The following is a 21,552-nucleotide window of genomic DNA, read 5'->3' as shown; positions in this document are numbered from 1 at the left end:
ATGTTCTGTAAGGCAACCTGCTTAATGTTTTGCATTAAGAACAATGTCTGTGGTTGTTGCACATACTGTTGCCTGGAACAGCCTTTGTAACAAGTCAAGTTTTGCCCAAAGATATTGCATCAAATTACACTGCCAGTCAAAGGGGTCACTGTATTTACGTACACAAGCATTTCACATGTTATAATAACTTAGGCCAGGATTCAATCCGTTTCAGAATTAAAAAGGGAGGCGGTGTGGTGATTGTTCATTATGCTTTTATTTATTAATTTTTTTAAGACACCACAGCTTGATCATAGTCAATCACACACACGTACTCATACATTTTTTATTTTTTTATTTTACCTTTATTTAACTAGGCAAGTCAGTTAAGAACAAATTCTTATTTACAATGACGGCCTACACCGGCCAAACCCGGACGATGCTGGGCCAATTGTGCGCCGCCCTATGGGACTCCCAATCACGGCCGGTTGTGATACAGCCTGGAATCGAACCAGGGGGTCTGTAGTGACGCCTCAAGCACTGAGATGCAGTGCCTTAGACCGCTGCTCCACTCGGGAGCCCAATAAACCATAAATACAAATGTATGGTTTCTGATGTTTTATTAAAAGTATTGTATTGGGTACCAATTTACTTGTATTTTAATAATCCTAAATGGTTTTGAGATTTTATTTAAAATAGGAGCCGGCTCTGAACAAACATTAACTGTTTAGTTAATGATGATATTAAAGTTGCATAAACTCTGTATTGATTGTTTCTGGTTTTAATTGAAGGTGTTTGTTTTTACTCATCGGGTCACATAACTGTCTATCAGTGGTCATAGATCAAACTCTCTAATAACAGTGGGACTCAGTCTTTGATTGACACTAGCGAAAGGTTCATACATCCATATAAAAAAAGTTAGCAAAACTCAGTTAAACTGGCTCAGAAGGCACATCACTGGAATCTCTCTTATTAAAGCATTAATTATATTTAGAAATGAATCGAAGACGTCTGGCTAGCCCGCCCCGCACACCCTCAAACAAGAATGTGGTATCATGGTGCAACATTAAGCAGACTATTTATGACCACATCCTGTGTTCCCTCCTTACATAGCTCAATATTGTATTCTTGGGAACAACGTGAAATGTCCATAGTCTAAAACACGTTATTAGATCAAGTTTAGCGCAACATAATAACGGGTAACATAATTGGGTGTGAAAGCTATACATTAATATGGTTTAATTGACTACTATGGCAGCTCAAAACTGTCTCTACAGAGACATTAAACCAATCCTTATAGTTCCATTGCAGTAGAAATGCTTGAATTAATTTGACTCAAATCGTGCCGTTTTCCATCCTCACAAAGAAGTAAAATACATGCAGATGTGGTTTTTATACCCTTGCAACACAGGGCTTCTGTCCTTAATGTGGATTCTGTGGTTTACCCCTTCAGTCAAAGGCTCTCAGGTTCTTGAAGGGTTCTTCAGTATAAGGCTAGTTTGGTGCAGCATGCCGACACGTACTTTCTATGTTCATTTCTTGTCATGATCTGTCTAAAACGTGTGGAGGTTTTCCATCCCTGTTTAAAAGGCTGAAAAGCCATTTATTATGCTGTTGACATGCAGTGCATGCTCAAATGACATGATTCAAGTTCTTCAGCTTGTGGTTTTGGTTGTATGTCTATCTCACAGTGCTAGTTTCAGAGACCAGGGCGCATCACAGGTTTTATGTCCCTCTTTGACGGTCTCTGACCACAACACCCAATACTAATGGCTTCGTCCTGTACACACCGCCCCTGCTCATACTCATCTCTTGTGCAGTTTAATTTTGCCCTCCGTGTCCAGCTTTTGGATAACCTCTGTCTCAAAATCGGCATTGTGCACCCCAGTTTTCCTAAACGCGCCGGCGTACTTGTTGTCCTCCCAGTAGTGGTGCCAGTTCCCCTGTTGGTCAGCTCCATAGCCAAACACAGACACCTGGAGAAGGACGGCAATGTTAAGCATTACTAGTGTTATTAGCATTCTGTTTACTTTCAGCCAGGCTTCTGATACTAAAGATAAGTCAATTTCCAATGAGGATTTACCCCCAAAAAATCAGACCGTTTCCACCTCCATGGCCCGGGCTCCAGTGATTCACTGGGCTATGGCCTCAGTGTACCTGTTCTGACTTGGGGCCTAGGAGAGGCCAAATATACTTTTCAGCTTGCATTTACATAACATGTTATTTATTTATTTTACCATTATTTTACCAGGTAAATTGACTGAGAACACATTCTCATTTACAGCAACGACCTGGGGAATAGTTACAGGGGAGAGGAGGGGGGATGAATGAGCCAATTGGAAGCTGGGGATGATTAGGTGACCATGATGGTATGAGGGCCAGATTGGGAATTTAGCCAGGACACCTGGGTTAACACCCCTACTCTTATGATAAGTGCCATGGGATTTTTATGACCACAGAGAGTCAGGACAGCCGTTTAACGTCCCATCCGAAAGACGGCACCTTACACAGGGCAATGTCCCCAATCACTGCCCTGGGGCATTGGGATATATTTTTTTAGACCAGAGGAGCTAATCACCTTCCATGGTTAACACCATCTCATAAAGCAACTGTGTTGATTATGCAGAGGTTGTTGATTCTGCTCTTCACAAGTCCTCAGTGTCAGCCCCAGTTATGGAAACACAGTTCCCCCAAATTACATTAGAGCTAACATTAACATAATCACTGGCGACACACTGATGCTGCTATGGAAAAACCCTATTGATGTCAAAGGATACTCACCTCATCGCAGATGTGAAGGGCAAATATAACGGCCAGCATGCCCGTGGATGGGTATCTGCCATGGCGCTCTGTCCACCGGTCGTGGGTGTACTTAAAGAATGCTGGATTCACCACTATAACCTACAAACGAGAGGGTGATTAGCTTTAACTCACAAAACGCATCAACATTAATTCAATAGTTTCGTCCACCGTGATAGGCCTCACCTTGTCCTTGTCAGCCTGTACTCGACCTTTCACCCTCATGTATGTCCTGAAGAAACATGCAGGGAAAAACAACTATTTTATTTTACCTTTATTAAACCAGGTGGGTCAGTTTAGAACCAGTTCTCATTTATTATGACAGCCAAGAGGCAAAACATTGTCACGATAAAAACAGGAACATTCTAAATATAGAATAAAAGACCATGCTACGGAGCAGCAAGAACTGCCCCTCCCTACATTCAGGCTCTGCTTAAACCCTACACCCCAACCCGTCTCCCGAGTGGCGCAGTGGTCTAAGGCACTGCATCGCAGTGCTAGCTGTGCCACTAGAGATCCTGGTTCGAATCCAGGCTCTGTCGTAGCCGGCCGCGACCGGGAGACCCATGGGGCGGCGCACAATTGGCCCAGTGTCGTCTAGGGTAGGGGAGGGAATGGCAGCAGGGGATGTAGCTCAGTTGGTAGAGCATGGCGTTTGCAACGCCAGGGTTGTGGGTTCGATTCCCACGGGGGGGTATGAAAAAATATATATAATAATAAAAAATAAAAAGTAACAATACTGTATGCACTCACTAACTGTAAGTCGCTCTGGATAAGAGCGTCTGCTAAATGACGTAAAATGTAAATGTAAAATGAGTACTCCGTTCTGCCACCTCTGGTCTCTTGGCCCTCCCACCCCTATGGGAGGGCAGCACCCAGTCCAAGCTCTTCTCCGTCTTGGTACCCCAATGGTTGAACCAGCTTCACCCTGAAGCTAGAATAGCAGAGTCCCTGCCCATCTTCCAAAAACATCCGAAACCCTACCTCTTCAAAGAGTATCTTAAATAATCCCACAGCGATTAATCCCCCACAACACTCGCACTTGACTCTTACTAGCTGACTTTGCTGATAGCTACCTTATTGAGGAAAAATGTACTTAATATGACTGTGATATGTGGTTGTCCCACCTAACTATCTTAAGATGAATGCACTAACTGTAAGCTGCTCTGGATAAGAGCATCTGCTAAATGTAAATGTATAGACAAAGACAACAGTCACATCAAAAACAGGTCAACAATGAATTACACCATCTATTGTAGTCAGTCAGACCCATACCATGCATTAGTCAGCTGAGTGCTTTGACAGGTCTAGTTGTGTTGTTGTGGTCGTTAGTTATGGTCAGTAGATGTGTGGTCAGTAGTGGTGTGTTTGTGGTCAGTAATTATGGTCCGTATTGTGTGGTTGTGGTCAGTAGTTGTACTGTATGTTGGGGAGTGACAGTGAAAAGCTTAGGATTGGTGAAGAGTGGACCTACGTTTTGATCTCTCCCGTCGAAAGGGCGCTGGCCACCCACTGTAGATCGCGGAGTTTAAAGGGCAGCAGGACGAGGTGGACCCCAGGGGCGATGTCCACTGCACTCTCCGGGTACATGAAGTGGTGCGTCGTTCTGTTGCCCACGTCGGCCTCAAACCCTGCTGTGGTGGCTTTATTCATCCTTTACAGCAAAGAGAATACATTGTTTCAGTACACAGGCAGGTCAGACACCGAATTAGATTTAACATGGTAACCCTGCAGCTACTGGGCTCCAGTGTATGTGTGCATTCATTCCAGACAGTCAGTCAACCACCTGATTTAACCAATAGTTAACTAAGTATAGTCTTAATTGAGCTCATTTGGCATGCCTCACTAGTTTCAGGGGATACGGTAATTGGGTCAGGTGGTTCGATGAGTGTCTGGAACTGAAGTCTGGTCACTGGTTCCTCAGGCTCAGCATTGCCTAATCCTGCCAAGGTGAATGGTTGTGGGTTGTTTGGATCATAGCAGTGATGGGGTTGTGTAATGCCTCCTCTCGCTTTTTAGACTATGTTGGTGTTAAGGCCATTTTACAGTGGTAATGGCCATGATGTGATAATCATACTTGTTTGGACTATGTATTTACATAGAAGTAGATAAGGCCATTTAATGGTTGTTTTGACTGTTTGATTGGTTGTGTTGTCTGTGTTGGGTCTAGTGTTGCACAGTATTTCCCGAAACTTCTGTGCTTTTTCGATACTAGAACATGAAAAACAGTTTGGTACTAGAATTTGTGTTACTTTAGGTACCTCTGTCAAATATATCTCACGGATCAAGTCTGTCTACAGCACAGCAGATGTCCCCCTTATACCGCATGCGCACCTAGCCTGCTTCACTTAGCCTGCAATGGGAGTCTGGGCTGTATCATGTTAGCTTCCCACTCATACTGAACAGAAGTTAACACACTTCAATAATGCGACACGGCATGTTAAAACTGTTAACTACTGTTTGCAAAACAATGTCCATAAAGGCTTGAACACTTTACAATGCAAGATACTGGTAACTTTGTAGGCCAACTTTTCTTGCTAGCTTACAGCTGAAGCTACTGTAACATCAATTCACTACCCTAATACTTTGTGTGCAAACCATAACGCAAAATGTTGATTTCAAAGCTGGTTGCTACCAAAACTTTATTCATTCACTTAAATCGGTCTCTAACGTCTCTCCAAAATAGTATCTATTGCCTCAGCCAACTGAAACTGTGTAGGGCTCTGATGGGCAGCCCCCCTATTGCCTCATGAATGATGTCTTTACTGGTTAAAGAGACAGCACACACTTTTACAAAATAAGCTACTTCTATGCAAATGTTGTTGATCAGTACAATAAATTAAGTCCCAAATGGAATGGAAACAGATTGCTTGTCATCTGTACCCCCATGAAATCAGCCAAAATAAGCTCAATAACTCAATGCATGCACACTCCTATTGAATATGCATTCCCCTGTATTGTGAGTAGGCCTAGGCTACATCTTGATTTACCCTGTTTATCAAGAGATTTACCATTCAAATAAATGATTACCATTATGTTGTTATGTAGTTAGATTGGTAAAAACAAAGTCAAATTAATTGTATGATTGAATAAATGATTAATTAATGCATACATACATGGCTGTCTCTGAAAAATGTTGACGTACATCTTTTTGAATGTAATGATATTGAACTCAAAACATGTCCAACGTTTGAACAGAGCAGTAGCAGAGTTTATCTGTCTGGCTCAAGAGCCATTCTGTGACTTTGGCTAATATGCCTTCATTTTTTTGCCGTGGTATCGAGTATTGTGATGGTATCTAGTATCGTGATACTAAACCTGGTATCGGCATAGAAGTCGAAATTCTGGTATCGTGAAAACACTAGTTGGGTCATACCTTATGACACTGTTATGAGAGTCTATCAAGGAGCCGTATTGAGAGCCCAGCAGGTTTCCTGAGTTCCCCACCACTGCACACTTCCTGCACTGAGCTTGTTTGGGTTGGACATCCATGGCAGGGGGAGCGATGACCTGGAACATCTTCTGGATCACCTCATATATCGTCCGCTCATCGGTGGACCGCTGCAAAGCCTGATGGGGATGTTTAAAATTCACTTTAGATGTGGAGTGACAATGATATCTCACAGGACTAATGCCTGCGCTCACCTTTGGCTCCCAACAAACAAAAAACTGAGCAATATATACAAGGGGCCTTTAATATTTCGGTACTCAGGGAATCACCAGCCTCCAGAGGGAGCCTCGTGTTATATTGGAGGCCATGAGTTAAATGTCCCCTTTCACTGTGTTTTGGTAGGGCATTCTTAGCAGACCGACGATGGAAACACAGTGTGTGTATGTCCTGACTACTGATTTCCAGTGCCACGGAAGCCATCACAATGCCAAGTTTATCTTAGTGTTGCTTTCGAAACCTTGAATGCCTCAAATTATCTTTAAATCAAACGTATTCAAACATGCTCAGACTGGAGAATGGCTTAAGGAGGCCGAGTTCTCCTTTCTTTGTTCAGTCCCTTCAGGGAGTTTCTTATGGAAAGTAGTCACCCTGACGATTACAGTGCATGGAATCCACCGCAGTAGGTTTTAATGACATTTGGCCACAGAATGATAATAAAAAGAGAACATTTAGTTTTCGCTGTGCACCACAGAGGCTGTCTTTTCCAGATGTACTCCGTTTGCCACGGAATAAAAATTGGACTTCAAACGTTGATATTTGCAGCATGCTTGAGAGACAAGAGTAGGACTACTAAGTCCCTCCTAGGAATAGTATATCTAGGAATACACACATTTCACATGCATGTCAGCAAATCCTTAATTTTAGCTGGCCATATGCCTTGATTTCTTTTCAAATGACTGATTATTGAATGGTGGTGAACAGGACGTACATTGCAATAAAACAGTATGCCCCCTTTCAGATTCTCTATTTTTGCATATTTTATTTTTTTACACTGAATGTAATCAGATCTACTACCACAGTATGTGTCATAATACCCATAAAACCTAGCAGTCAAACAAGGAAATCAATTTTTTCCACCATTCATTTTTCACTTAGGGGATTTTAGAAACACTTAAAATAAGGGCTGTGTTTCGTGTAGGCTTACCCTGGCGTGATGTTTTGATAGCCGTTTAAATCTATATTTACCCCCCCCCCCCAAAAAAAAAATATAAAAAATGAAATGCTAATTAGCTGCTAATGTGGCTATCATAAAGAACTACCAATGCCATGATGATCTGGACGAGACTGCCGAATCGAGGCAAAGGGAAGAATCTCTGGATTAACTATCTAATGTTAGCTGCATTTTGTAATGAATAAATTGGCTACATTTCTTTAAATTCACAATTCTGTGAACTGTCTTGTGCAAGTTTTAAATTGACACAATACCTGTTAGCAAAGATGACGTGCAGCAGCTTGCAGGGATTTGTAGTCTGATGCTTATTAGAGCCGAATATATTGATAAAAGTCACCTTGTCCGAAACAGTTGAATGGTGGAAAAATGATTGGAACCATTTCCCTGTTTGACCGCTAGGTTTTGTGGGTCTCTATAGCCCCCTCACACTCAATAACTGGTTGTACCACCTTTAGCTGTAATGACTGTAACCAAACGCTTCCTGTAGTTGTTGATCAGTCGCTCACATCGCTGTGGAAGACATTTAGCCCACTGTTCCATGCAGAACTGCTTTAACTCAGCGACATTTGTGGGTTTTCGAGCATGAACAGCTCGTTTCAGATCCTGCCACAACATCTCAATCAAGTTTAGATCTGGACTTTGACTAGTCCATTCCAAAACTTAAGATGTGTTGCTTTTAAGACATTCTGATGTAGACTTGCTTGTGTGTTTTGGATCATTGTCTTGCTGCATGACCCAGCTGCGCTTCAGCTCATGGACTGATTGCCTGACATTCTCCTGTAAAATTATTTGATACGGAGCAGAATTCATGGTTCCTTCAATGATGGCAAGTCGTCCAGGTCCTGAGGCAGCAAGGCATCTCCAAACCATCACACTACCACCACCAATTTCATCCACAGAGATGTGCGAGACTGATCAACAACTACAGGAAGCGTTTGGTTGCAGTCATTGCAGCTAAAGGTGGTACAACCAGTTGAGTGTAATTACATTTTCACACAGGGGCCTTGGGTGTTGCATAACTTTGTTTATTAAATAAATGAAATAAGTATTGTTTTATTTGTTCACTCGGGTTCCCTTTATCTAATATTAGATTTTGGTTGAACATTCAGTGTCAAAAATAGAGAAAATAGAGAAAATCAGAAAAGAGGCAAATGCTTTTTCGTGGCACTGTATTCATGGATTGCACGTTGCGTCACAATTTTGTTTAGAACGTTCGTTTTAGGACTGATGCCAAACTGACCTTTCTACTCAATGCATCCTCATTGGGCGCTGATGAAGATTAGGTCTAAAGTGCATTACTGTGGCTTGAAAACACAATGACATTTCTAAAGAAGGCAAATAATTAGTAGGAAAACCTTTTGTCATCATTTTGACATCGCCAGATTGACTTTAGTTGCAGTATAACGTTAGCTAGCTACCTAAGATTGAGGGGAGAACTCCAGATTTTAGCTAGCTAACATATTTTTGATTAACTTTGCTAGCTAATGACAACATTGCCATCTGTCTAAAGTAAATTTGACAACATGATGATGCTGGTAAAGTTGTTTCCTACTAAATATGTGCATACTTTAGCAATGCCATCGTATTCCTAAGCCCCTATAATGTAATTTAGACGAAAGTCATTAGCCCTGGTTTAAAGTCATTAGCCCCTGTTCTACGTTCTTGCATCAATATGTAGAACGTTGATAACAATGGCAACGACCGAGTGACCCATAAATAGTAATAAAATGTATTACATTGTACTGATGTACTAATATTAATGTACAGACAGACATATTTGGGAAAGTGACAGATTCCTTAGTATTTTTTCTTCTTCTTCATTTGTCGTAGAATCTTTGCTGTATAATACCACACCTTTAACAATAAGCTGACAGTTTTTGGCCACATACAGTATATAGCCACACTATTTGGCCCATCTCATGAATAGTAAACGTCTTACCAGCCACCACTTCAGTGCCAGGGGGTCCATGGTGTTGTCTCTGTCTGTGAGAAAGGGCTGCTGCTGGGGTTCATAGTGCTGAGCGAACCACTCCGAGACCTCCATGTCCGCTATGCAGGACGGACACCCACATATCCTGTCCGGGCTGGGCACCGCGGCACTCGGTAGAGCCCATGTTCGGTTAACAGCGGGCCCTTGCACAGTCATGGAGGTGGCATGGGTCTCCATCAAAGTCATAGACAGGATGTTGTTCTTCTGAATGGTATGGGTGGCGATCATGACAAAGAGAATCCCACCAAACAGAGCAAACAGGCACAACTTCCTTTTGAAGAGCATGACTGGACAGTTTGGGCCAGTGCCCTGGGTAAAAGGCAGTCCAGTGATAGGACAACAGACGTATAGGCACCTGCAGATTAGGCAGTCCAGTGTTGATGTCTTGGCACCACTGCTCCGTGAATATACTTTATCAGTGATTCTGGAGTCGAGGGTAAGAACCAGGCACATTCAGCAAATATAACATCAGGAAGTGGTTATCTCCCTGCTGTTCCAGCCAGAAGAGGGAAGGTACACTTCTTAAAATCACTATACATGTAACACAAACATGCAGAATAAATAGTTGATACCAGAGTTTATAAAGGAAAGAGTGCGTTAGCTGGATTGTGACCCTGGCCTTATGTACCTATTTGGCCATGCTGGTCTGCCACAGGAAGAGGAGAGTGAGTTCGAAAAAATGACTTGAACAAATACTTTTGTCTGCCGCTTATGAAGAGACACTGCCTTGCTCTGCTCAAGGTGATCAGCGAGGAAATTAAAAAGAGGAAGGTTAAAAATAGAGCCTTCGGTTACCAAAAGTCCTGCCCAGACCAAAAAAGGCCTCTCATTGGTTCAACCTCCTCATGTTTCTCTCCAGAGCTCTGGTCTGCATGCGCTGCACAGCTTCCTGCTCCTAGAAGACAAACACACACAGATATCAGCATCAGGGCAACGATTCTGGGAAAAAAAGTCTAACCAAGATGCTTAGGTAAGAAATGAGACGGGGAGAGAAATCAATTACTCCAAGAGCCACATATTGAACAGTCAACCGCAGCTTTTGATAAACTCCCCATCCATAATCTTGAAAACATCAAACTCATACTGTGTGGATGGCCATCTGGTATATACTTGCACTTAATATACACCGGGTATACATATACCGAAATAAATAAATGATCTCACTCCAATAAATTTCAATAGAAAGTTTAAAAAAATAGATAAGATCTTGCTACCATGGGAAGGTAAATACCTGTCAATTTGTGGAAAAATCACCCTGATTAACTCTTTAGTAATATCCCAGTTTACCTATTTGCTTATGGTCTTGCCTACACATTGTGAACATTTCGTTAAAAATATTATGAGAAAAAAATATTCAATTTTATTTGGAACGGCAAGCCAGACAAAATTAAAAGGGCCTATTTATATAATAAATATGAATTCAGAGGGCAGAAATTATTACATATTGAAGCATTAGACCTCACACTAAAGTTTTCAGTCATACAAAAGTTATACTTAAATCCGAACGGGTTCTCTAGCAAATTAGTAAGAATGTCTCACCCTATATTCAAGAATGGCCATTTTCCCTTTATTCAGATTACAACCTCTCACTTTCAGTTATTTGAAAAGGAAATCTCTAAAATATCACTATTTCTAAAACAAAGTTAGTTGCAATTTCAATTTCATCCACCAGAAACAACAGAACAAATAATACAACAAATATTGTAGTTAAACTCAAATATAATAATTGATCAAAAACAGTATTTTTTAAATAATAATACAAAAAAAAGTATAATCTGGGTAAATTATATCATAGGTAGGACTGGTGGAGTTGTCGCACATGCAGCTAACAAAAACATATGGAAATGTCTGCTCTACCCAAAATTACAACCAACTAACTGCAGCATTACCGAAAAATTGGAAGAGGAAAGTGGAAGGGGGAAAAATTAAGGAACTTGTCTGTCGGCCCTGCATTAAAGACCATAACTGGTTAAAGAAAATTGTGATAAATAAAGTATACCAGTTTCATTTAAGGACCAAAATATTGAAAGCCGTGCCATATAGATTTTTTTTGACGTACCGATTCCATGGCACATGGTTTATGAACTGATACGCAAAACGACGCCGGATTCAAAACTTAGAATTTTTCAATTTAAATTATTATACAAAATTCTTGCAACCAATAGAATGTTATTTATATGGGGGATAGAACCATCCCAGCTTTGCAGATTTTGCTGTGAAGAGACAGAATCATTAGATCATTTGTTTTGGTACTGTCCATATGTTGCTTGTTTTTGGTCACAGGTCCAGGAATGGCTGAAGAATTGCAATATTTACCTGGAGCTAACCCTGCAGATAGCACTACTGGGTGATCTGAAAAGTCATAGTGAATCGATCAATAATATAATAATACTTTTAGCAAAAATGTTTATTTTCAAATTACAATCTGTAAAAACAATGAGAATAGAAAGGTTAGAACTTTTGTGAAACATCACAGCACAGTTGAAAAATATATGGTTAGTATTTGATCCCCTGCTGATTTTGTATGTTTGCCCACTGACAAAAACATGATCAGTCTATAATTTTAATGGTAGGTTTATTTGAACAGTGAGAGACAGCATAACAAAAAAATCCAGAAAAACGCATGTCAAAAATGTTATAAATTGGGAAATAAGTATTTGACCCCTCTGCAAAACATGACTTAGTACTTGGTGGCAAAACCCTTGTTAGCAATCACAGAGGTCAGATGTTTCTTGTAGTTGGCCACCAGGTTTGCACACATCTCAGGAGGGATTTTGTCCCACTCCTCTTTGCAGATCTTCTCCAAGTCATTAAGGTTTCGAGCCTGACGTTTGGCAACCAATATTTTCTATGGGATTAAGGTCTGGAGACTGGCTAGGCCACGCCAGGACCTTAATGTGCTCTTCTTGAGCCACTCCTTTGTTGCCTTGGCCGTGTGTTTTGGGTCATTGTCATGCTGGAATACCCATCCACGACCCATTTTCAATGCCAAGGCTGAGGGAAGGAGGTTCTCACCCAAGATTTGACGGTACATGGCCCCGTCCATCATCCCTTTGATGCGGTGAAGTTGTCCTGTCCCCTTAGCAGAAAAACACCCCCAAAGCATCATGTTTCCACCTCCATGTTTGACGGTGGGGATGGTGTTCTTGGGGTCATAGGCAGCATTCCTCCTCCTCCAAACACTGCGAGTTGAGTTGATGCCAAAGAGCTCGATTTTGGTCTCATCTGACCACAACACTTTCACCCAGTTCTCCTCTGAATCATTCAGATGTTCATTGGCAAACTTCAGACGGGCATGTATATGTGCTTTCTTGAGCAGGGGGACCTTGCGGGCGCTGCAGCATTTCAGTGTTTCACGGCGTAGTGTGTTACCAATTGTTTTCTTGGTGACTATGGTCCCAGCTGCCTTGAGATCATTGACAAGATCCTCCCGTGTAGTTCTGGGTTGATTCCTCACTGTTCTCATGATCATTGCAACTCCACGAGGTGAGATCTTGCATGGAGCCCCAGGCCGAGGGAGATTGACAGTTATTTTGTGTTTCTTCCATTTGCGAATAATTGCACCAACTGCTGTCACCTTCTCACCAAGCTGCTTGGCAATGGTCTTGTAGCCCATTCCAGCCTTGTGTAGGTCTACAATCTTGTCCCTGACATCCTAGGAGAACTCTTTGGTCTTGGCCATGGTGGAGAGTTTGGAATCTGATTGATTGCTTCTGTGGACAGGTGTCTTTTATACAGGTAACAAGCTGAGATTAGGAGCACTCCCTTTAAGAGTGTGCTCCTAACCTCAGCTCGTTACCTGTATAAAAGACACCTGGGAGCCAGAAATCTTTCTGATTGAGAGGGGGTCAAATACTTATTTCCCTCATTAAAATGCAAATCAATTTATAACATTTTTAACATGCGTTTTTCTGGATTTTTTGTTGTTATTCTGTCTCTCACTGTTCAAATAAACGTACCATTAAAATTATAGACTGATCATGTCTTTGTCAGTGGGCAAACTTACAAAATCAGCAGGGGATCAAAATTAAATCATTAATTAAATTTCTCAATTTGTCTGTCATAGTTGACGTGTACCTATGATGAAAATTACGGGCCTCTCTCATCTTTTTAAGTGGGAGAACTTGCACAATTGGTGGCTGACTAAATACTTTTTTCCCCCACTGTATATATATATATATATACACACATATACATACATACATACATACATACATACATACATACATACACACACACACACACACACACACACACACACACACTACCAGAAGTTTGGACACACCTACTCATTCAAGGGTTTCTCTTTATATTTACATTGTAGAATAATAGTGAAGACATCAAAACTATGAAATAACACATATGGAATAATGTAGTAACTAAAAAAAGTGTTCAACAAATCAAAATATATTTTATAATGAGAGATTCTTCAAATAGCCACCCTTTGTCTTGATGACAGACTTGCACACTCTTGGAATTCTCTCAACCAGCTTCACCTGGAATGCTTTTCCAACAGTCTTGAAGGAGTTCCCACATATGCTGAGCACTTGTTGGCTGTTTTTCCTTCACTCTGCCGTCCTACTCATCCCAAACCATCTCAATTGGGTTGAGGTCGGGGGATTGTGGAGACCAGGTCATCTGATGCAGCACTCCATCACTCTCCTTATTGGTACAATAGCCCTTACACAGCCTGGAGGTGTGTTGGGTCATTGCCTGTTGAAAAACAAATGACAGTCCCACTGTGGTAGCCATGCTGGTTAAGTGTGCCTTGAAATCTAAATAAATCAAAGACAGTGTCACCAGTAAAGCACCCCCACACCATAACACCTCCTCCTCCATGCTTTAATGGTGGGAACTACACATGCGGAGATCATCCGTTCACCCACACCGCATATCACAAATACACGTCGGTTGAAACCAAAAATCTCAAAATTGGACTCCAGACCAAAGGACAAATTTCCACCGGTCTAATGTCCATTTCTCGTGTTTCTTGGCCCAAGCAGGTCTCTTCTTCTTATTGGTGTCCTTTAGTAGCGGTTTCTTTTCAGCAATTCGACCATGAAGGCCTGATTCACACAGTCCCCTCTGAACAGTTGATATTGAGATGTGTCTGTTACTTGAACTCTGTGAAGCATTTATTTGGGCTGCAATTTCTGAAGCTGGTAACTCTATTGAACTTATCCTCTGCAGCAAAGGTAACTCTGGGTCTTCCATTCCTGTGGCAGTCCTCATGAGACCCAGTTTCATCATAGCGCTTCATGGTTTTTGCGACTGCACTTGAAGAAACTTTCAAAGTTCTTGAAATGTTCAGAATTGACTGACCTTCATGTCTTAAAGTAATGATGGACTGTAGTTTCTCTTTGCTTATTTGAGCTGTTCTTGCTATAATATGGACTTCGTCTTTTACCAAATAGGGCTATCTTCTGTATACCACCCCTACCTTGTCACATCACAACTGATTAGCTCAAACGCATTAAGAAGGAAATAAATTCCACAAATTAACTTTAAATAATGCACACCTGTTAATTGAAATGCATTCCAGGTGACTACCTCATGAAGCTGGTTGAGAGAATGCCAAGAGTGTGCAAAGCTGTCATCAAGGCATAGGCATACAGAGGCCCATTATCGGCAACCATCAGTCCTGTGTTCCAATGGCACGTTGGGTTTGCTAATCCAAGTTTATCATTTTAAAAAGGCTAATTGATCATTAGAAAACCCTTTTGCAATTATGTTAGCACAGCTGAAAACTGTTGTGCTGATTAAAGAAGCAATAAAACTGGCCTTCTTGAGACTAGTTGAGTATCTGGAGCATCAGCAATTGTGGGTTCGATTACAGCCTCAAAATGGCCAGAAATGTCAGTCTATTCTTGTTCTGAGAAATGAAGGCTATTCTATGCGAGAAATTGCCAAGAAACTGAAGATCTCGTACAACGCTGTGTACTACTCCCTTCATAGAACAGCGCACACTGGCTCTAACCAGAATAGAAAGAGGAGTGGGAGGCCCCAGTGCACAACTGAGCAAGAGGACAAATACATTAGAGTGTCTAGTTTGAGAAACTGACGCCTCACAGGTCCTCAACTGGCAGCTTCGTTAAATAGTACCCACAAAACACCAGTCTCAACGTCAACAGTGAGGAGGCGACTCCGGGATACTGACCTTCTAGGTAGAGTTGCAAAGAAAAAGCCATATCTCAGACTGCCCATCTTAATCTTTTATTTTTATTGTACAGTCTGAGATATGCATTTTTCTTTGCAACTCTGCCTAGAAGGTCAGCATCCCGGAGTCGCCTCTTGACGTTGAGACTGGGGTTTTGTGGGTACTATTTAATGAAGCTCCCAGTTGAGGACCTGTGAGGCGTCAGTTTCTCAAACTAGACACACTAATGTATTTGTCCTCTTGCTCAGTTGTGCACCCGGGTCTCCCACTCCTCTTTCTATTCTGCCAAAAGCGTTAGCAGCCTTCTCCAATACTCAGACATCTAGGTTGTTTCACAAGTTTGAAAATCACATTACGGCACAGTTTAGTACAGTAGAGCACAGTATGGAACGGTACAGGACAGTAGTTTTATTCAGTAGAGTACAGTAGAGTACAGTGGAGTTGAATTCAGTAGAGTACAGTACATTAGAGTAAAGTAGGGTACAATACAGTACACTATACTTTACTGTACTCTACTATATTGTACTCTACATTTCTTTACTCTGCTGTGCTCTACTGTACTGTGCAAATCTAAACCAATTATAGACATCTATGCTTGGGCCAAATCAAGATCCAAATCGGACCAAATCTGAACCAATTATAGATGTCCATGTTTGGGCCAAATATAGGCCGATCTGGACCGGATGTCTGTGGACGTTGAAAATCAAGGCTGGTGTGGACTGTACCAAAAAAAGATGGCGGGTCCGGACCCAAAAAATAAGTTGCCGTCGGTAAATGCTTAGTGGGTTAGGCATATCGAATTTCAAAAACAGGCCATCATCAATCATGAATGATAATTCTTTACGTTTTACCAGTGAAATGTCCAAAGTGCATGTCAATCATTTGATCTCAATCAGTTTCATGGGAATATGCATTTACAGTGGGGAGACCTACAGGAAACTTATGGTCAAGACCTACAGGAAACTTATGATCTCTGTAATTGCAAACAAAGGTTTCTGTACCAAATATTAAGTTCTGCTTTTCTGATGTATCAAATACTTATGTCATGCAATAAAATGCAAATTAATTACTTAAAAATCATACAATGTGATTTTCTGGATTTTTGTTTTAGATTCCGTCTCTCACAGTTGAAGTGTACCTATGATAAAAATTACAGACCTCTACATGCTTTGTAAGTAGGAAAACCTGCAAAATCGGCAGTGTATCAAATACTTGTTCTCCCCACTGTAGATGTTGAATTACTGTTTCGTGAGCAAATTAAAGCAGATGCTGTTAAACTATAAGCCTTTCTTGTAGGCCTATTTTGTTTCAATCAAAGCATATATCCTGCCTATTGGTGTGTACTGTTCAGTTTTGGCCGCATGAGAAAAACATTGACAGCTTCAGATAAGAAATGACTGAGGTGTTTTTGGTATAACATATTATAGGTATACTATGCTACAGTATATGCTATTATATTCGGTTCTGTTATGTAAAATACTAATGAATCATTGTGATCTTGCGAGACATTGATTCAGCTTTAATCTAACTTTACTAAACAAGCACCATTGTGAGAAGTGATAATCTTCCACTTGTAATAATAATAATAATAATAATAATAATAATAATAATAATAATAATAATAAGTGATGAGTAGGACTATTAGGTGCAGGCAACAGATCTTGATGATGAGGGTTATTTTAAGCGATTTGAGCGCCCTTCGAAATCGTGGTGCTGAACGGACAGCACCGTAACCTAGTGATCACATATCGTTCTGGGTTCCACTGCGCAAGAGGGGGTCCGTGGAGTTTTATGAACATCAAGGCAGACATTGTGAATTTGTATCCTAGATCTTGTAGGTGTGATAAGGTTCATGCGGTGGATCAGTTTGTCTGCATACGCAATAGAGGTGGTACGTTTCTGTAAGCTAAGCACTCGGACAGTAGGGCGAGTTCAAGTGCGTCGTACATGAGCCCCAAGTCCATAATAAACTGTTTTGAGGACAACCGTTTTAGCAGCCCCTGGAGTTCCGTCTGTGGCAGTTCTTGCTACGTCGGATTTGGCCCGCTCAAAGTCGACGGGCCTCTGCACACACCTACTGTTATTCATCATTCGCGCCACCCCCAGAGACAGCGAAGACAAGTAAAAGGTGGTTTATTCCCTACCTATAGGCTGCTATACCCTACATATTATTTAGTTTCTCATTCTATCGTTTTCATGAATTTTTTTTGATAAATAAATATAATTTAAGATTTATAAGAATCAATTTTCCAGAAATATTTTTAGCAGCTCTGTGTATTCTCAAATTGAAAAGTGAGCGCCACTTCCCCGCGCTACGGAAGCACTACATCCCTGCTCCCCACCTAGCCTCTGGTTGCCAGGCTAAAGCAGGGTTGCAGGGATAATTCCCAGGGATCAGCTGATCCTCAGCTGATGCAGTGGAAGAGTTCTATTAGATGAGATCATATCGGTGTATCCCTGCCTGCTTGTCTGTCCTCTCTGGTCCTGCTGCAGACCAAACGTCCCTGCCTCTTATCCTCAGAAGAGCACAGCAAAAGTAACCCAGTCAGCAAACCGGCAGGCCCACACACTTCACATCACAGGAGGTTGGTGGCACCTTAATTGGGGAGAACGGGCTAGTGGTAATGACTGGAGCGGAATACGTGGAACGGTAACAAACCATGTGTTTGATGCCATTCCATTTGCGCCGTTCCGGACATTATTATGAGCCATTCTTCAGCAGCCTCCTGTGCTTCACATTCATTATTCAATCAAATGAAACCCTGAATTACAGGGCAAGAAAGAACACCCACATGGGGATACACAGGGCAGTACAGCAGTCTGCTATTTATGTGCCCAGGCATATACACTTAAAAGGAGTAGCTACTACTAGATTATAGGATATATAAAGAATACTGTATACAGTTCTGATTATGGATAATCTGCAAGGGCGTGCTAACCTTGGAGTGGGACCTTTCATACAAATTGTGTTTTGTAATTTGATCTGAACCACAGAAAAGCAGATATGGGAAACATTTTCTCTCAGTCTAACGAGGCTTGTGATAACTAAGCACTAAGTTCCCAGTGTAGGGTAACATGTGTATGGTACGTAGTTATCAACAGTACAGATCTGCTAAACTTAATCTAGGCTTCTTGTTACCAGGGCAGGATTAAGAAATCATAGGCCCAGGTGCTTTTTTTTCCTTTAGGCCCTCCCTTCACGGCACACCATCATTTTCTGTAAACAAATCTGTGCACCAAGATGCAATTCAAAGGGTGGTAAATTTACTGTTGAAGAGAAAGGCCCTTTATAATAAAGCCATGATAACATTTGCGATGTGGCATAGGCTACCGTTGAGCAGAGGCGATTTTATGATTTCCACACATGGGGAACATTTGTTAGCAGGGTCCGATAAATTGTTTTGCCTTTTAGAAACGCATTACATGCAATTCTACATCATTTACATGAGAGAAGACATTACCTGAATCTTTTCTAATACCACACAAATGACCGAAAATTTGCCACTGACAAACAATAGCCCAGGCCAATGAAGCACATTCTTGTGGGAAGCTGCTATAGACAACCAAGTGCTAACAGTCAGTATCTGGATTACATGTGTTCAATGCCTAATAATGTATGTGATATCAACAGAGACATATATTTTCTGGGTGATTCAAATATTGACTGGCTTTCATAAAGCTACCCACTCAAGAAAAATATTTGAATTGTAACCAGTGCCTGCAACCTGATTCAGGTTATCAGTCAACCTACCAGGGTAGTTACAAACTGCACAGGAAGGAAATCATCAACATGTATTGATCACATCTTTACTAATGCTGCAGAAATGTGCTTTAAAGCAGTATCCAAATCCATCGGATGTAGTGATCACAATATAGTAGCCATATCAAGGAAAACCAAAGTTCCAAAGGCTGGGCCTAATATAGTGTATAAGAGGTCATACAATACGTTTTCTAGTGATTCCTATGTTGTTGGTGTAAAGAATATTTGTTGGTCTGTGGTGTGTAATGAGGAGCAACCAGATGCTGCACTTGACACATTTATGAAATTACTTATTCCAGTTAGTTACTAATAAGCATGCACCCATTCAGAAAATGACTGTAAAAATGTTAAATCCCCATGGAATGACGAGGAATGGAAAAACTGTGTGGTTGAAAGGGATGAGGCAAAAGGAATGGCAAATAAGTCTGTCTGCACAACGATTGGCAAATGTACTGCAAATTGAGAAATCATGTGACAAAACTGAATAAAAAGAAGAAGAAACCATACTATGAAACAAAGAGAAATGACGTAAAGAATTATAGTAAATAGATTTGGAGCACATTAAATGACATTTTGGGCAAAAAGGCAAACTCAGCTCCAGCATTAATTGAATCAGATGGCTCATTCATCACAAAACCCACTGATATTGCCAACTACTTTAATAATTTTTTTCATTGGCAAGATTAGCCAATTTAGGCATGACATGCCAGCAACAAACGCTGACACTACACATCCAAATATAACCGATCAAATTATGAAAGACAAGCATCATCATTTTGAATTCTGTAAAGTGAGTGTGGAAGAGGTGAATTTTTTTTTGTTGTCTAGCAACAATGACAAGTCACCAGGGTCTGACAACTTGGATGGAAAATTACTGAGGATAATAGTGGACGATATTGGCACTCCTATTTGCCATATCTTCAATCTAAGCCTACTAGAAAGTGTGCGCCCTCAGGCCTGGAGGGAAGCAGAAGTAATTCCGCTACCCAAGAATAGTAAAGCACACTTTACTGGCTCAAAAAGCTGACAAATCAACCTTGTTACAACCCTTAAACTGTTTCACCAGATACAATGCTATTTTATTGTAAACAAATTGACAACAGACTTTCAGCATGCTTAAAAGGCAGGGACATTCAACAAGCACGGCACTTACACAAATGACACCAAATATGTTGGAGCTGTTTTGTTAGAGTTCAGTGCGGCTTTTGACATTATCGACCATAGTCTGCTGATGTAAAAACGTATCTGTTATGGCTTTACACCCCCTGCTATATTGTTGATAAAGAGTAACCTGTCTAACATAACACAGAGGGTGTTCTTTAATGGAACCCTCTCCAAGATAATCCAGGTAGAATCAGGAATTCCCCAGGGCAGCTGTCTAGGCTCCTTACTTTTTTCAATCTTTACTAATGAGATGCCACTGGCTTTGAGTGAAGCCAGTATGTCTATGTATGCGGATGACTCAACACTATACATGTCAGCTACTACAGCGAGTGAAATCACTGTAACACGTAAAGACATGCAGTTAGTTTCAAAATGGGTGGCAAGGAATAAGTTAGTCCTAAATATTTCAGAAACTAAAAGCATTGTATTTGGGACAAATCATTCACTAAACCCTAAAACATCAATTAAATCTTGTAATAAATAATGTGGAAATTGAGCAAGTTGAGGTGACTAAACTGCTTGGAGTAACCTTGGATTGTAAACGGTCATGTCATAACATGTTGATTCAACAGTAGCTAAGATGGGGAGAAGTCTGTCCATAATAAAGTACTGCTCTGCCTTTTTAACAACACTATCAAGGCAGGTCCTACAGGCCCTAGTTTTGTCGCACCTGGACTACTAAAATTGTAAAACTGCCTTAATTTTGTTGGACCCCATACCTCTGAAAATTAAAATAGGCTCAGAACAGTGTTGTGAAAAGTTATGAAATGTAATGTCATATTTTAAATTGTATACCGTATAACTGCCTTAATGTTGCTGGACCCCAGGAAGAGTAGCTGCTGCCTTGGGGATGCTTAATAAATACAAATACAAGCAACACACAGACAATATTAGGTAGTAATAAATATACGGTGCATTCGGAAAGAATTCAGACCCCTTCACTTTTTCCACATTTTGTTACGTTACAGCCTCATTCTAAAATTGATTACATTATAATTTTTCCTCAATCTACACACAATACCCCATAATGACGAAGCGAAAACAGGTTTTTAGAAATGTTTGCTAATTTATTAAAAATAAA

The 21,552-nt window shown here is 40.9% G+C and overlaps 1 protein-coding gene across 3 annotated transcripts in view; it reads right to left on the bottom strand.

The window, feature by feature from the left end:
• Positions 1 to 237: 237 nt before the first annotated feature.
• LOC311138092 (CMP-N-acetylneuraminate-beta-galactosamide-alpha-2,3-sialyltransferase 2-like) overlaps positions 238 to 21,552 on the bottom strand; it is a 44,305-nt gene continuing 22,990 nt past the window's right edge. For 2 of the 3 annotated variants that reach the window (XM_084172752.1, XM_084172753.1), the window contains exons 2-7: positions 9,340 to 10,285; positions 6,155 to 6,348; positions 4,253 to 4,432; positions 2,965 to 3,010; positions 2,761 to 2,880; positions 238 to 1,955 (exon numbers count right to left, since the gene is read on the bottom strand). In XM_084172752.1, the coding sequence (XP_084028878.1) occupies positions 1,785 to 1,955; positions 2,761 to 2,880; positions 2,965 to 3,010; positions 4,253 to 4,432; positions 6,155 to 6,348; positions 9,340 to 9,843 (1,215 nt within the window). In that variant the 5' untranslated portion in view covers positions 9,844 to 10,285 and the 3' untranslated portion in view covers positions 238 to 1,784. Of the gene's footprint in view, positions 1,956 to 2,760; positions 2,881 to 2,964; positions 3,011 to 4,252; positions 4,433 to 6,154; positions 6,349 to 9,339; positions 10,286 to 21,266; positions 21,291 to 21,552 lie in introns of those variants that run through there. The other variant, XM_084172754.1, reaches the window with a different exon arrangement.

Source organism: Coregonus lavaretus, assembly GCF_964263955.1.
Source record: "Coregonus lavaretus genome assembly, chromosome: 12".
Classification (NCBI taxonomy): Eukaryota; Metazoa; Chordata; class Actinopteri; order Salmoniformes; family Salmonidae; genus Coregonus; species Coregonus lavaretus.
Note: the sequence above shows the minus strand (reverse complement) of the source record. Positions and strands in the feature narration are given on the sequence as shown.